We start from the raw sequence: 16,133 nt of genomic DNA on the forward strand, positions 1-16,133 counted from the left end.
TGCTCACAGCTGCTCCTGGTATATTGAACCTGAACTAAAAAATATAATTTATCACAGTTGGCCCTACAAATGGAGAGGCCCTGCATCTTTACATTTTACATATGCATACAGAACCATAGAAATAGAATGCCCCTAAGACTCAAGGATTAGTGAAGTGGTACTGAATGAGAAATGTATTCCACATGCATCTTCATCAGTTATTCAATTATAGGAATGGAATAATCAATCATGCTGTTCTCTTGTGCATTGAATAAAGCAACAAATGAATAACAATCACAGTAGTCAGTCTGTCAGACGCCAGATTAGGAGTTGGTAGTGGTCAAACTGCATACCCTTTGTGTAGCTGCTGACCTATTTAAGTGAACATCTTACTTCCATATTATGATCTCATTGAATATACTGTAATGTTTACCCCTCATGCTTTAAATACAGCTTATCTCAAACCGTGCTGTGATACACAAGAATTGGAGCTTTTTGAGGGCTAGAATAGGAATCTTATTCCTGTTGAAATAACAAGGAAGGGAATCATTCCTGATGGCAGCTGTCTTCGAGCAGGGAAGTGAAGTGTGAATCCGTAGGTGTGGTAACCCAGCTTTTATTTTTATTTTTAAATGGGAAAATCCCAGCCCATTTTAAACATTGCTGACATCAAAACCTTTATTCAGCATCCTCCCATGTCACTGTGCTTACCTTGCAGGTAACATTTTAGTGATTATTTTTTTGTTTGTTTGTTTTTAATGTTCATGGTAAGGCAGAGACTGGAACCCTAATACTCATCAAGTTAGTTTACACTAATTTCCCACTTTCAGGAGTGTGCGCTTTGTTAAATAACTTCATGCTTAGACATTCATTAATAATTATATAATAAACTATTTTTAAATTATACTTATGAAAAATGTTTTCATGAGGAAGTCTTAAAAATGCACAAGTGGCTTCAGTTGCTCTTTCATAGACAAATCACTGAGTAAGGTGTTATCTTAAAGTGGATTTGACTTATCTTTCCAGATACAGTTAAAAAACTTCAGGACCAAAAGCATGACATGGAAAGAGAAATAAAGACTCTTCACAGGAGGCTGCGGGTAGGTTAACACCTACAACCCAGTGTGCAACGGAACACTAAAAGAGGTGGGGGGACACCGTAAGAGTGGTACATGAGACATCATCCAGCAATAAACATATATAGTACAGTCTGCCTGTCCTTCCCTGCATACTGCTCTAAAAATATACCAGAAATGTTTCAAAGCTGTGTAATAGTGTACATAGGATTTCAATATGTACAGGTAGAAACTGGTCTTACTGGGTATTAATGGTGTTGACCAAAGACAAAGCACATGACAGACGTACTAATGGGGGGGAAGTGAATATTACTGTGTTTAAAAGCAGTTTGAATAATTTTGGGGAGAGGGGCATCAGCTCAAGGATGAAGTTAAATACTTCATCTTGGGATAAATTTACTAAACGGTTAAAGAATTCACTATCTTTCCTTTTTGTAGATAAAAGGAAATTTTAGGACCTCCCCAATTCTCCTGCTCCAAAACCCCAAAGCTGATTACTGATTAAATTATCTTCATATTTAAGATTTGTAACTTTAGTGTTTTGCTTTTGGACTGTCAAATATGAGTACTTTTACCACCCACTTAAATCTTCCACTCTGAGAGTTCAGTGGAACTTTGCATCAGCATAATTCTTTGATTTCAAACTCCTAGTTGCTGCTGTTTACAGTTTTGGTTATTTATAGGAGGAGTCCGCAGAATGGCGTCAGTTCCAAGCTGATCTACAGACAGCAGTGGTCATAGCAAACGATATCAAATCTGAGGCCCAAGAGGAGATAGGAGACCTAAAGCGTAGACTGCATGAGTCTCAGGAGAAAAATGAGAAGCTCACTAAAGAGCTGGAAGAAATAAAGTCACGCAAGTATGTTGATGAAAACTGAGTTATGTATTTTTTTTGCTTTTACACAATTAGAGATGTTAACTGATTTCTTAACTGTCACTGTTGAGACTCATGGAAACTCACAGAGCTAGACTGACATTTTGAGGCAAGATCATTTCAGCCTAAGATCTCTCTGCATGCTTCTAGGAACAATTTTGAAAGAATGGGCAAACCTGTAAGAGAGAGGGTTTTTTTTCATAGGTGGCCTCTTAATTTTCTGCAGTGGAGGAAATGTACCTGTTTTGGCATTTTCACGCGCACACAAAAAGGAAAGTCATTAGTCTGTTTTTAGTCACAAATAAGAGTTGATGACTTGGGTTTAACTTCCCGAGTAGGGCATGGAAAGCAAGCAACGAATGTCTCTTCTGTGCTGTTGCAAGTATAGGTGAGTCGCATCATACGTGCATTTAACTTACGTGGATTCAACTATATGCGTTCGGGGGGGAAAAAAAAAAAAGGAAAAATAAGATACCTGTAAATAGTGCAGGCAATTCCGCCCACCATTCCACTCAATGAGCATATGCCCCAGAGAGAGCGTGAGATGGGAGATGTGAATCTGCTGTTCCCTCGTCAGTCTCAGTTCCCGCGTGCCTCTCATACTGTGAGCATCTCGTCGCGCTGAGTGTGATTCTAGTGTTTAAAGATACTGAACGTATTTTTCATAAAACATGGCCCCTAAACGCAAGCCAACTACTTCATCTGGTGCCCAACCGAAGAAACAGCGATCTGTTCCAATGCTGGAGAAAAACTGGCTGTGTTGGACTTACTGAGAGACAGTATGTCCGTGTCCAGTGCGGCACATAAATATGGCCGCAACGAATCTAGCATCCATGCCATCAAGATTCAAGAGAGAGAAATTCGTCAAGCCGTGGCATCAAATGCTCCAATAACTGCTAAGGTGATGAGCCAGGTGTGTGTTTGTGAACACTGAAAAGGCATTAAACTTATGGCTGGAAGACATGAACTGTAAACGTGTGCCTATCGATGGCAACACTTTGCGAGAAAAGGCTCTCAGCCTCTATGCCCTGTTCAAACCTCCTGCCGAAGAGGGACAGCCTTCTGATTAGAAGGAATTCAAAGCCAGCCAAGGTTGGCTTAACAGTTTTAGGAACTGCTTCAACCTCAAAAACATGCAAACTACCGGTGAAGCTGCATCTGCCAATGAAGAGGCAGGAAAAGCCTACCCCCGAACAATTAAAGAAAATCACAGAAGAAAAGGGCTATCTTCTGGAACAAGTTTTTAATGCTGACGAGACTGGGCTTTTCTGGAAAAAAATGCTCAACCGCACTAACGCTTTGAAATCAAAAAGACAAGCCCCTGGCTTCAAAGCAGCTAAAGACCGTGTGACTGTGTTTTGTGGCAATGCGGCTGGGCATTTAATAAAGCCGGGCTTGCTGTACAGGGCTGCAAATCCCCGTGCCCTAAAAGGCAAAAACAAAAATTTCCTGCCTGTGTTCTGGCAATTAAATAAAAAGTCTTGGGTGATGGCAGAATTATTTCTGGAGTGGTTCCACAAGTGTTTCATTCCAGAGGTTGAGCGGTACCTCGAAGAGAAAGGACTTGACTTTAAAGTGTTGCTGATCGTAGACAATGCTCCTGGCCACCCTGCGGCACTCCGGTTTGTGCATAACTACGTTGAAGTTGTCTTTCTCCCTGCCCCAATACCACCTCCAACCTCTTGACCAAGGCGTGATACGCTGTTTCAAGGCCACGTACACGAGGCTTATGGATACATAGCGCTATGGATGCTGATACCAATCTTAATGTGATGGAGTGTATACTGTACTTTATGGGAGATTTAAGGGATTTTCAAGGGTAATTTTTACTATAGGCGATTTTTGCCTTACGCACTGACTTTAGAATCTAATCCCCGCGTAAGATGCGACTCCACTGTATATTTTGTGTAGCTGTCAGGCCCTCTAGAGGGGAGCAAAACACAAGATTATCTTACCATGGAGAAGGGAGGGTTTGATTCTTGACAGCTAAGCTACTCAGATAAAAGATGTTAGATTCTCACTTGTGATCTGTTGTAGCTTGAATTGAGACAGAAATCCCTAGGAGTTCTACAAGAGATGGTTACTTCTAGATAATCTACATAGACTGGTAATGTGAACCAATTTCTCTTGGAATATTAGAAGGCATACAACCTACTTAAACCTGGGCATTCTCGTATCTGGTATTTGATTTCTAATTATGGCCTTGATTTCTTTGGGGCTAGAGTTTTACAAATGACTATGATCAGTCAGTTTCAAAGGAAAGGAGTTTGTCCAGTCAGATACGTAATGCTTAGTTTCTTTGAAGCAGGGGATAGTCTTTTTGCTGACTTTATACAGTGACTAGCACAGTGGTGCCTGTAGTTGCTACTGCAACACTTAATTACTGCAGTAATTTAATTTTTTCCCCAAAATACCATCAGAAAATAATCTGTTAATATTACTGTGTAGCTCATTCCATGAACTTCTAGCAGTGTGCTCTTTAAAAAATAGAATGAGAAACCAATCACTAAAAGCCTCACCTTTAAAAGGGACTTTCCTATATATTGAACAGAAGCCGATACAGTATGCTTCTTACCTAAAATTAAATTATGCTTATAGCACTTTGGAAAACCGGCAACTTGGATTTTCTGCAGTTGATGTCAACTTTCTTCAATAATAAGCCTTTGCCTCATAATCAACTGGTTGTGGAGGGTTTTTTGTAGTAGTGATTTTTCAGTGATCCTAATTACATCAGTAGGGCATCTTTCAAAAAAGCACAAAATTCAGTCTTCAATGAATCCATAGCTCATACAGCTCAGACACAATTCATGTTTTCCCCTGTCCTGCCAATCTACCTGAGCCCTGACCACTAGTCCTCTCTAGGAATTAAAGAATAGTTTGGTCTCCATGGCTATTTGGTCCTTTTGATTCAGACTGGAGACTCGGCAGTTACAGTTATGATGTTTGTGACATGTATACATGTTCCCATTATTAAAACCTTCTATAAAGAGCCATGTAAGTTAACACTGATAAACACTTTGTAAATACAGATATAAATCTTTGAACACCAGAGTGGGGTGAGATTATTTTTGCAGTGGAATTTTGCACAGGCTGCATATGTGAAATGCAGAGAGCAGACTGGAGGAGGATATAATTGAAAATAAGAGTTGACCTGGATGGTGAGGGTAAAGCAGATTAATCTGAAGTGAAGCTACCCATTTGAATAGGCTGTCAGGTAGTAAAACTCCTGATTACTATTGGCCTAGAAGATACTCATACCAGGAGTTTAGAGAGATTAATGCCTTAAGTCATAATGTTATAGCACCCACTTTTGATAGGAATTTCTAACCTAATCTTTGCATTTTCAAAATAGGAAGTTTGCAATTTATGCTTTGCATTATAGGGATCTGGCATCTAGATCTAGAAAATCTGTTATGTTGAAATTAATCAGACTAATTGTGAGTTGTTTGAATCCCCTTGTTGAAGCTAAGGCTTGACTTGCAGTATCAATTCACTACCCTGGTGGGTAAAATATATTGGAACAATAAATGTACTGCCTGCAAATCAGCTAGAAGTCATTTTTCCTTGGAATCTGTGTTAACAATGTAACAGAATCATTTACCAAATGTCAACTTGAAAATAAGCCTTTTATGCGGTAGTCGCACTTTGGGATGTCAGAAGCCTGTTGCTTGGTTTGTTCTGATACTGATTCCAGAAGTGCTTTCTAAATCCATATTACTTGCAGATGGAGGTAAAATAATATACTGGTCATTGGTTTCCTAAGAACAAAGAATTCAAAAGTAGCTGAAAATGATTCTTTAAAAACTTGTTGTAAGATTCCAGAAGAAGAGAAATGGTATAGCTGTTGAAAAATTTAGTTAGCATGGTATTTGATCTGAAACTGAGGCAATGAATGACATCTCAGATCCCGGGGCGCGAGGGGACTTTCTCCAGACAGAATGACGGTTTTTCCATCAGAGTGCCAGTGAATGTCATAACCAACATAAACTTAGGTTGAAAGGGCCCTTCCATTCTAAATTTTAGTGTCCTTTGGGTTGCAACTAGAGTTCAGTCTCAATTCAAAGCTGAACTTCAAAAATACATTTTTCCCTCTCCCACCCTACCGGTGCCACCACATTCCCCTCCCCCCAAAAAAGAGTTGAGCCTTCTTTACTTATGCAGGCATAAAAAAAGTTTGCCCCCTTCAGAAATAATTGTAAAGGCTTATTTTGATGATTTCAGCAGATTAGTTTTTAATCTATGGCAAATTTGAAGTTTAACTCACTAGAAAACATAAGACCCAAAATTTGAGAGCCTTTCAGTTCACTTAGGGTCTCTTGTTGACAGATATTAAAGAAATTGACTGGTATCTAAGGCTGTTAATTTAAACCTAAATTACAATAAATAGCAAAGTAGGTTAATATAATGAGTAGAGTTATGAGCTCAATTCCTGTGTTTACATTTAAGCCTTTTGACATAAAGAAAAAATTTTTCTGATGTGTCTAAGATGGCCTAGCTTTTGTTTACAGGCAGGAAGAGGAACGTGGCCGAGTATACAATTACATGAATGCTGTAGAGAGGGATTTGGCAGCTCTGAGACAAGGAATGGGGCTGAGTCGGAGGTCCTCCACTTCCTCGGAGCCAACTCCCACCGTAAAAACACTAATCAAATCCTTCGACAGTGCCTCACAAGGTAATTATTTCTAGTCAGTGTAGTAGCTGTACAAAGTTAGAGGTTTATGTATGTTGACATGTATACTTCTGATCTGGCTGATTCAAAATGCAGCTGCATGAAACTACAATAGCAACCTACAGGTGCTGTCTGAAACAAACCCACGTACAATAAATTGCATTACTGGGGTACGTTACTGTTAAAGAATTATCCTTTCTCTTCCTCTTCTCTCCCCAACCCCAGGGGTTAAATGTTCTCTATTCCTCACTGTCACTTACCTAGTGATTTGGACACTAGAGGCTTTGTGATTCAGCACTCACTCAACAGGAATATAATACCAATTGTACACTCAGCTGTGTCCCCAGCTGAAGGATATATTCAGTATTCCCATTAAGACACTGACATTAATACATGCCCCCAAATGAGCATCCTAGAAGCTATATTATGACTAGCACCAAGTTTTTCAAAAAATGCCTGAGCTCCTAAAATCCATATTTTAGTGCCTGTCAGAAAAGTGCTGACCCTCCTTCTCCCATTTACCTCAGCGGGAACTATTGGGCACTCGGCACTTTAGGAAATGGGACCTGTAGATTTAGAGCCTGACTTTAAGGTCCTGTTTCTGAAGAGTTGTTATACAAATTTAGGGCTTATCTACATGGTGAAATAATGCATTTTCTGGGATTGTGATGTCCAAAGCACACTAATGCATTGTACCTTATTTAGTCTGTGTAGATCCTGCTGGTGTGTACTAAAAGTTTCCTAGTGCACTATACCAGTGCTTGAAACAGCATTACATTAAATCGTACTAGGGAACCTTCAGTAAGCACCAGTAGGATCTACACAGACCAATTAACGTACAACACATTAGTGTGCTTTAGAAATTGTATCCCCCGTAGAGCACATTACCCCAATTTGTAGACAAGCCCTTAGTCTCATTTACATTAAAACAGCTTTAAATTGCTCTCGTAGTACAAAGGGGCCTTAATGTGGGTGTAAATTACATTTGAATTACATTTACATACACTTTAAGGTCCCTTAGTGCTACCAGAGTGATATAAGCAGCCGTAATATAAATGGCATCCCATTTTTATGCTCACCACCTGAAGACCTGTCATATGATTCAGTATAATCTATAAATCATATGGAGATTCTGTAGATTGTCATATTTTTACATCTGTGTTCTCCCTGTTAGTATTTGTCTTTGTCGCTTTCAACCTCCTCCGTTCTAATTTGAGGGCTGTTAGTGTTTTTGCTGATGATAATTATGCAAAAAATTCTAGTAAAAGGAGGAAGTAACATGAGTGAATCAGCAGAAAACTTGCTCATCTGTGGCTTTGGATAAGGATCCGATTGCTCAGACAAATTATATCAAAATAAAAACTATCCTCCTGGTAAGAAATTTTACATCATTTGCTAGTCATGCAATTAGGGAATCAGCTGACTGGCTGAGCAAAATGAGGTTTACACACACTTTGATGGCACTTCTATCTGAAATTTGGAAAACTTGGAGCGGGGAGATGAAGGGGACTCTCAGTTCCTTGCATCTGATTAGCAGACCCAGCAACTACAACTACCTCTGTGATTGTCTATAGATCAAATAACTTGTTGGTGGCAGCCATTAACATCTTCCAGCATAACAGTACCCCTTATCTTAGCTCTACCATTCTTCCCAATATAGTGTGAAAATGCTGACACCCTGAATGCTTCTCCAGAACAGAAAGAAAGGAAATTAGAATGGTGGCATGGTGGGTGGAATGGGGGTGTTCACAGAGCTCCTACCATGTGGAAGAGGAAATAGGGTTCCCTGTGGTGAAAAAGGGGAGGCCCTGATATGGGGGTTAGGAGGGAATGAGGGGGCACACAGCCCCTGGCTTGAGTGGGGAAATGGGGGTGATGGTATGTGGGGAGGATGTCCTGGGGGATACTCCAACCCCCTGAAATGTGGCGGAGAGATTAATGAGTGGGAAATGGAGGACCCTAGCATGGGTGAATGTGAGTTAGAGCCTCTGTCATGAAGGTGGGGATGGCTGGTTGCAGGGAGTCCCTGACATAAAGATGGATGGGTGCATGTCACACAGGCAGTTTGTGTGGGAAAGGGAGGAAAGTAAGGAGCCCCTGGTATGTGCAATGTACACTGCCAAGAGATGCAACAAAGCATGTAACCCTCTAAATCAGAAAACCAAAGCCACTTTTGGTATATAAAACTTCCAGTTAAGTAGGGGGGAGAATATTTTTTTTGTGAACAGCTGGATACTGTAAATAGTTTTATATGGTTTCTGTTTTTTGATGTAGTGCAGGCTCATGTTAGGAGGTGACCAACGTGGTACTCTGAGCATTTTTGAAACTTTCGAAGTTGCTTTCCAAAAAATGAGCACTGCACAATATGAGCAAACAAAACACTTGTCAGGTTCTGCCCTTAAACAGTTGTCTTGACATGTGGCTATATGGCCACTTCTCCATTTGACTGAAAACCATGTTGCATTTGGGATAGCTTCCTTTTTATTTTTCCAGTAGTTCCAAGTCCTGCTACAGCCACAATTCCTCGCACTCCTCTCAGTCCAAGCCCCATGAAAACACCCCCAGCCGCTGCAGTGTCTCCTATGCAGGTAAGTGCATGTGATGGTATTTCATCCTTTGTTTGTCAAAGAAATCATGCAAAAGGAGGTGATGGTATTATACAGACGCTGATTGACTTTGTGGGCAACAGTATTAAAATATTGCCTGAGGTAAAATAGTTTCTAAATGTAGAGTTGGACAAAGGAACTGATACAGCCTAAGGGCACTTGAAAAAAATTATTGCCCTTAAAGCCCAGTTATGTTAGGGTGAAACAACCTCTCCCCCATATTTTACTGTTGATACAGAGGCAGTCTGTCCCTCTTCCCTCCCCATTTCCAAGGATGTTGTCAGGGCCAACTTTGCTTCCCATGGAGACACACTTCTGACTACCCTTTAAGCAATATTTTCTGTTGGGGTATATTCTAATGAAGGAACATCTTATTGCATGTACTGTTTGGTTATGTGACATCTTTAACCAACTGGAGTACTAGAAAAATTACCAAAGATTTGTTTAATGCATGTGTAACTTGTAGAGTGTGGTGGTGGTGGTTTTCGGGCGGGGGGGAGGGGTTTCAGTAAGAAACACTGAAAAAGACAGTTCTGTAGTCAGATACTAACTATTCCTGTGCTACTGAGAATTGATATTCTTGTAATATGGAAGACTAACTTCAGTCTTCCTGAACTCGTCTGTCAGTTTTCAGTCCTCTGTCTCCTTTGGGCGATAGAGGTCATGCATCTGTGTGGGATTGGTCATCAGCCTTTGATACAAATTTATCAGTGTTGTGGGCCTCACTATAGGACCTGTATTAGAGAGATGAAGTCATAAATTGGCATTTTAATTCATTATATAGGGATCCAGAGAGTTACGTTCAACGTGTTGATGTACGCTAAGTTCTCTGTCCCCTTTCCAGCCTCCCACCCCTTTGGTCAACTGCTAGGGGAGAACATTAAGTATCACAGGATTGCATAGTTATCAGTATACTGAGAATATTGCTCAGTCTTGCTTTCTATGAACCTAGACACCGCTGTTTTGTTTTCTCAGTATCAGGATGATGTGTGGACGTGGACGAAAGCCAGCAGGGTTGGGCTCAGAACAGATAAGAGTAAAGGTAGTGGTTGTTGGCAGGATGAAGCATTTTAAGGAACTGGCAGTGCTCATTTCCTTCAGTGACAGTGTATGCTCACTTATCAGTAGTTCTTCTATTAGATTCAGAGTATTGGAGGCCAGAAATGCTGCCAATTTATTGTAATACGTGGTGGCACAATTTTACAATCGTTGTTGTGAGAGGAAGCACCTTTTTGAACCCTGGCTTGTGGCAGTGAAGGAATAATGTTTGAAACCTGTTGTCCAAGTATGGCAGCATTTTATAGTGCAGATATTGATAAGTCATATCCCTTCACACTGAGACTCAATTCATAAGATGAACAGTTATAGCTTCAAAACAAAAGTGGAGAAATTAGATGTTTTAATCAGAAAATTTGTTGCTTTCTGTGGTTCAGTCAGCAGTGACAGTGTTTTTCAGAAGACAGCTGGGTCTGACTAGCTTTGTATCAGCTGGGGGTTCAGTCGGCATTGATCTGCCTTTATATTTTTTTCTTTGCTCATGAAAAGAGCATGCTTAATCTCACACTCTGAAAGGCTAGACTAGAGGTTTGGCAACACCAAAGGCTTTTCGCAGTAGCCTGAGGCTTATTTGCTTTATTTATTCATAAATTAACCATGAACTTCAGTTCTTTGTAACCAAAATAACATCTTAAACTAGTGGGGAGCTAGCACATGATGCCTGCTACTTTTCATTTGAGGTTCTCTGTCTGCCATAATTTGAATCTTGAATTGCACTTCTGGTGCACAAGCAGAATGTCAGAAGTGGGATGTTCTCTGGAATGGAAGTAACTCCCTGAAAAAGGAATATAATAGTGTAACACAGCAACTTTCCCTCTAATTTCTTTTGAAAATAAGTGGTTTTACTGAATGTGTGTGACTATGCAGAGAGACTTTTCTGTGTTGACCTTATTTATGTTGTATTATATCTAAGCAGCCATTTATAGTGAAGGAATGATATAATGAGGCCCAGAGAATTTCCATCATGTTACCACATTGATTTCTACTGTCTTCCCCTTGAAGGCACTAAATAATTCAGTTCAGCCTACTTCTTAGAATTTGTCTTCTATCAAGTCTCCCCTGCCAATGATGTCAGCGTTAATATTCTGTTCATTATTCCTTCTCTAGTTACATTGGGAATCAAGATTTAAGAGTGTGACAGCCTGGGACAGTTCCAAGTTTGTCATTGTGGCCATGAGATCTGAGTTAAGCTGGAAGGGTTGTCCACTGCACGAGTACTGAAATCCTTTAGAACAAGTCTAATCTTTAGCTAGCATACTAAAGACATTGATGTGGCTGCAGTGGCACAAGCAGTAGCTTGGGCTAGCTGCCTGAGCACAATTGTGCCAGACCCCCTGGTTCATCCTCGGGTGCCTAGCCTGAGTCACTGCCCATGCTGCTGTTTTTATTGCACTAGCCTGAGCAGAGCTAGCCCATATCTATGTGCTATGGGAAGCATGCTGTATGTGGCAGGGTAGACATACATACCCTTGCTGACTCAGTTTCTTTGTGGTAGCACTTGTCTGATCAAGTAGTGACTCTGGGTCAGTATGACAATCTGTATGCCAACACAAATCCCATTTATTCCCATCCTGGTATTCTTGTAAGATAGACAGACTGTCAAAACCAGGTTTTGGAGTGAGACCCATCTCCATTTAAGACCAGATGCAAACGTAGGCATAACACCTCCTTTAACCTCCCTTGATGATCCAAGTCAGTATCATGGTGTGATAGAACATCACAGCCCAATTATAGCATGTTGCTGTTTAATATTTTCAATGCAAATCTTGCTACTCTCTTCCAGTTCAGAAAAGGAAAGCATTAAGGTGTCTCTTTTGTTCTTACTTGAATTCTCTCTTCACTCCAGTCCTGGCTGTTGAGACAGGTATTTCTCCTCTTTTCCTTCTTCTGCTGATCTCAGTTCCCTAGACTACTGGTAGGCTGGTTTCTGTGATTTGATCCATTTTATCAGCACTCAAACTATCTTGTGTGTCAGGCATCTCTAGCAAATCTAATGTGTGAATATTAAACATTTTGTTTAATATTTTTAATCTTACTTTATGCACCTATAAGGATTACAAAGTATAGTCGTAACTGCAGCATATCTAGGATTTGTTATGCCCTCCACTATAATGCAGTCAACATGGTGGTGGAGTAGAGCAGCTGTTTAACAGTGCATATCTATGTTGCAAAACACTTTAGCAAAAGAGGTGTCTGTCTGTACTTCAGTGTCACTTCAGTAGGAGGATGTCACCAACATTGCGCTTAAATGCCAGTGTCATATTTAACTTTGCTGAGCAAACTGGGTTATGTTTAATCTACTATTTTAAATTACTTTTGACTCGACTGCAACATTCAAGTCTTACATGCATTTTCCTGCTCTGTGCTGATGAGTGACATCGGCAAGTGTAGCTCAGCATGGTGTTTCACCCCTCCATTTTCACCTCAGCCGAAAAGCACATAGGCAGAGCGATAAGATTTAGTCAAAGTGGAGTATTTCTGTGATTGTCACTGTTACTCCTTAAACTGTGATAGCAAAAATTCCTCAGTTTCTAACTTTTTTTTCCCTCTCTGCTGGTGTTTGCAACAATGGAGCCCTAGAGTTGACTTGCTACCTATATTGTAATCACGGTCATCTAGCTCAAAGCAGGTCTAACTGACAGCTGGCAGCCCCGTTACACTAAGGCTCCTACCACGGATTTATCTGAACTGGTGCTGGCAATAATGGGGAATTTTTGCAAAATTTCCCATGTGTAGATCAGGTTTCATCTCAGTGTCCGAGTGAGGCACTCAATGTAAAAGTACAAAAGAAGATATCTCCTTCGATGGGGAATTAAGAGTAGTATATTTCTCTCTCAGTAGCTAGAAAACTGATAAAACAGGGTTAAGAGAAAAACTGAATACATAGTTTTCTCCCTTTTTTTTTTTTCCTGGAAAGCACTATTTTTTAAAATGTTGTATATGTAATTCTCATGAACCTGGACTAATAGCATTAAGGTCTTAGAGTGTAAGCTCTTCATTGCAGGGACCATGTCTGCCTCTGCTTGTACAGCACCTAGCAAAAGGGGACCCAGTCCTGATTAGGCCCTCTGTAATTAGGCTCTACTGTAATATAAATATATAATAACTTACAGATAAGCAGACAGAGATTGGTAATGTGTGCTGGCTTCCCCACACACTTTTTACAACTAACCTGAGGTACTCAGGATTATGGTTTAAGCGATGTTTACCAATTTCCACCAGGGATTTAAACTACAATCTTTGGAGGTTAATGGGCTAACTCAGTCCATCACCATTCTGCCTCTCAAATTGAAAAACCTATGTACATACAGATTACTTTCCTTTTTTAAAGGATTATGTATGTTTCTATTTCTCTTTATGAATCGATTAGTAACTCCCATTGTTCTAGCCTGGGTGATTTCCAGGAAACCTAACTTAATCAAATTATTTTCTGCATGATGGATTTCTGTATTAACCTAAGAAAGTACCAACACCATAACATTTAAAATTAGATTTTTGATGTCTGAAACTGTTAACTTAATTATTTATGCTAACAGATAATAAGCAGGAGATCATTACTATCTAGCAGAACTTTTGCCTTCAGCCTGAAAATGTCAGAAAAAAGTAACTGACATTAAATTTTCTTATTATTAGTGAGATTGTGTACTTGCTGTTCCTCTCTTAGCATAGTAAATCTTATTTCTAATTCTGAGACCACTTTTTTGTTAAACATATTAGGCCAGATTCATCCTTACTCCAGGGGTAAATTAATCTGTATTTCTATTTGAAAGTAAATATCAATAATACTTTTCCCCTCCGCTGTTAATGTTTTCTAGGCATTTTTAGTTTTGGTTTTAGCTCTCCAATGTGGTTTAGAATAAGCCTGCGCGTTTGCTGGCAAACAGGAATGTACATTTTGCTGACTCCCATATAGTATCTGGTATATTTATATCAAACTTATTTTTTATATAAAGAGCAAGTATAATTTTACTTTTTTATAAAATACCTTTATGTTTTGGGAACAGCCCTGAATGGAAGGTCCAGTTTATTTAAGACTGTGGACATCTTTCATTATACAGTTCATTCAAATGAGCCTGATTTTAACATCCTCACCCCTTTCCTCCTGCGAGTTCTTAATGTAGTTTGAAAAGTGACCAATAGGAGCTACAGAATACAGATTGCAGAAAGTCTTTTATATCAATATTTAATATTATGGCTCACATCTGTGCACCCTTCATTGTTTGTATTGAAGACGTGTATCCCTTTTGTCCTTTTGATAACATTTTGTTTTTAGTATTGTGGGCTTTGACTGTTGACATGTCCAGTTCCTCAGAACTGGCTTGTAGGAGTCAGTTAATGTTACACTTAAAGCGCAGTTCTAGTGACAAATCTAGTCCAACAGTGACTTTGTGGGGTTTCTTAGGGGTGGTTTGTTTTTTTTTTGGCGGGGCGGGGGTCAGGTTCCATACTAGTGTCTGATTCTATATCAAATGAGTTTAGTTTACAAGTAAAGTGTGTAACGCCATCCCTTATGCTCATCGTAGGCTCAGTCAAGTAAAATTGTTTCTTGCACCTCATCATGTGTAATTAAGGTTCTGCAGGGCAGATTATTCCCTTAGTGACATCTGTGCTGCATGTCACTGTCTTAGTAGGCTAGTGCAGATGTTGCTGGTTGGAACCTGGTAAATAATTCAGTTGATCCATTTCCCCCTAAAATTTCGCAGAATGTCTGTGGCCTGGCTACGCTAGTGCAAACACAGGTAGTATGAATGATTGAAAATTCTAGGGGAAATTAGCTAGAGCAGACATGGCTGGATATAATGGTATTGGCTCTGAAGTGCCAACAGAAGTAAAAAGCAGAAAACCAAACCAACTTGTTTTATGACAAATAGAAATGACTAACATACCGAAAATTACCAGCTGAGTAAGACTGTCACTTATTTGACCCTATCTCAAAGAATGTTTGTTTTTAAAGTACTGTACATAGTAGAACTTGGGGGTTGGGGAAGTAGTATTGAAACATGGGTAGGTGGCGGTCTGGAGCTATGTTCCCTTGCTTCCAGGATAGGAATACTATCGAGGCTCCATGTTTACATAGGCTTTAGCAGGAGCTTTCTCCTGGAGGTGGGGGAGGTTTCCACTAATTTGGAGTCTTTGAGGATGGTAGAATTGGAAAGGGAGGTCTTCCTCATCCTCTATGCCAATGGTTTTCAGACTTTTTCGGCTGTGTACCCCTTTCCAAATAATACAGTCTAATACATACCCTCATCTGAAATAGGGACATAATATGCCTATGATTAGATTGCCAAGTCTTACTAAATAAAATGCGTTGTCCACCATTACAGGATTTTTCTCACATACCCCCTGACGAGAGCTCGCATAACCCAGTTTGAAAACCACTGCTGTATGCTAAGAGTGCTGGAGTGCTTACAGGGCTAGCCCAAAGATAGGCAATGCAGCAGGTGATTGCCTGATGATCCTTGGTAGAGGAAAGTGTTTAAAAACAAACCCTTTGAGGGGTGGGTTTGTTTTTGTTTTTAAAGAAGGTGAGGGGTGGAGGATCTTAGAAAAATATGGGACAGGTTTAGGTTTAAATCTTACAATCCTTACTGCTGTACTGTCAAGAGTTTTGGCTTCTCAATTTTGGCAGGCCAGGTACAATTATGTTTAATATTTGGGAGAGGCATAGCCCCCAGGACATCAGTGGGAAGCCTTGATTGAGTTGAGACTGTGCGATCTGAGTAAACAGTGCCTAGCCAAAATAAAATGTATTTATTCCTCTTTTTTAATTTTATCCTTTCTTTCAGTTATAGCTGTTATTTCCTTTTCCTTTGTAAAATAGGGAAATTCACTCTGACATGATGGTTAAAGTTTCTGAATAAGTGGAGAACATT

General features: G+C 39.9%; 1 protein-coding gene across 13 annotated transcripts in view; it reads left to right on the plus strand.

The window, feature by feature from the left end:
- SPECC1L (sperm antigen with calponin homology and coiled-coil domains 1 like) overlaps positions 1-16,133 on the plus strand; it is a 114,403-nt gene that overhangs the window by 43,869 nt on the left and 54,401 nt on the right. For 11 of the 13 annotated variants that reach the window (XM_073312791.1, XM_073312790.1, XM_073312799.1 and 8 more), the window contains 4 exons: positions 1,006-1,079; positions 1,739-1,914; positions 6,438-6,601; positions 9,092-9,186. In XM_073312791.1, coding sequence (XP_073168892.1) covers positions 1,006-1,079; positions 1,739-1,914; positions 6,438-6,601; positions 9,092-9,186 — 509 coding nt within the window. Of the gene's footprint in view, positions 1-1,005; positions 1,080-1,738; positions 1,915-6,437; positions 6,602-9,091; positions 9,187-16,133 lie in introns of those variants that run through there. The other 2 variants (XM_073312798.1, XM_073312802.1) reach the window with 2 other exon arrangements.

This window comes from Lepidochelys kempii, chromosome 15 (genome assembly GCF_965140265.1).
Source record: "Lepidochelys kempii isolate rLepKem1 chromosome 15, rLepKem1.hap2, whole genome shotgun sequence".
Taxonomy (NCBI): domain Eukaryota; kingdom Metazoa; phylum Chordata; order Testudines; family Cheloniidae; genus Lepidochelys; species Lepidochelys kempii.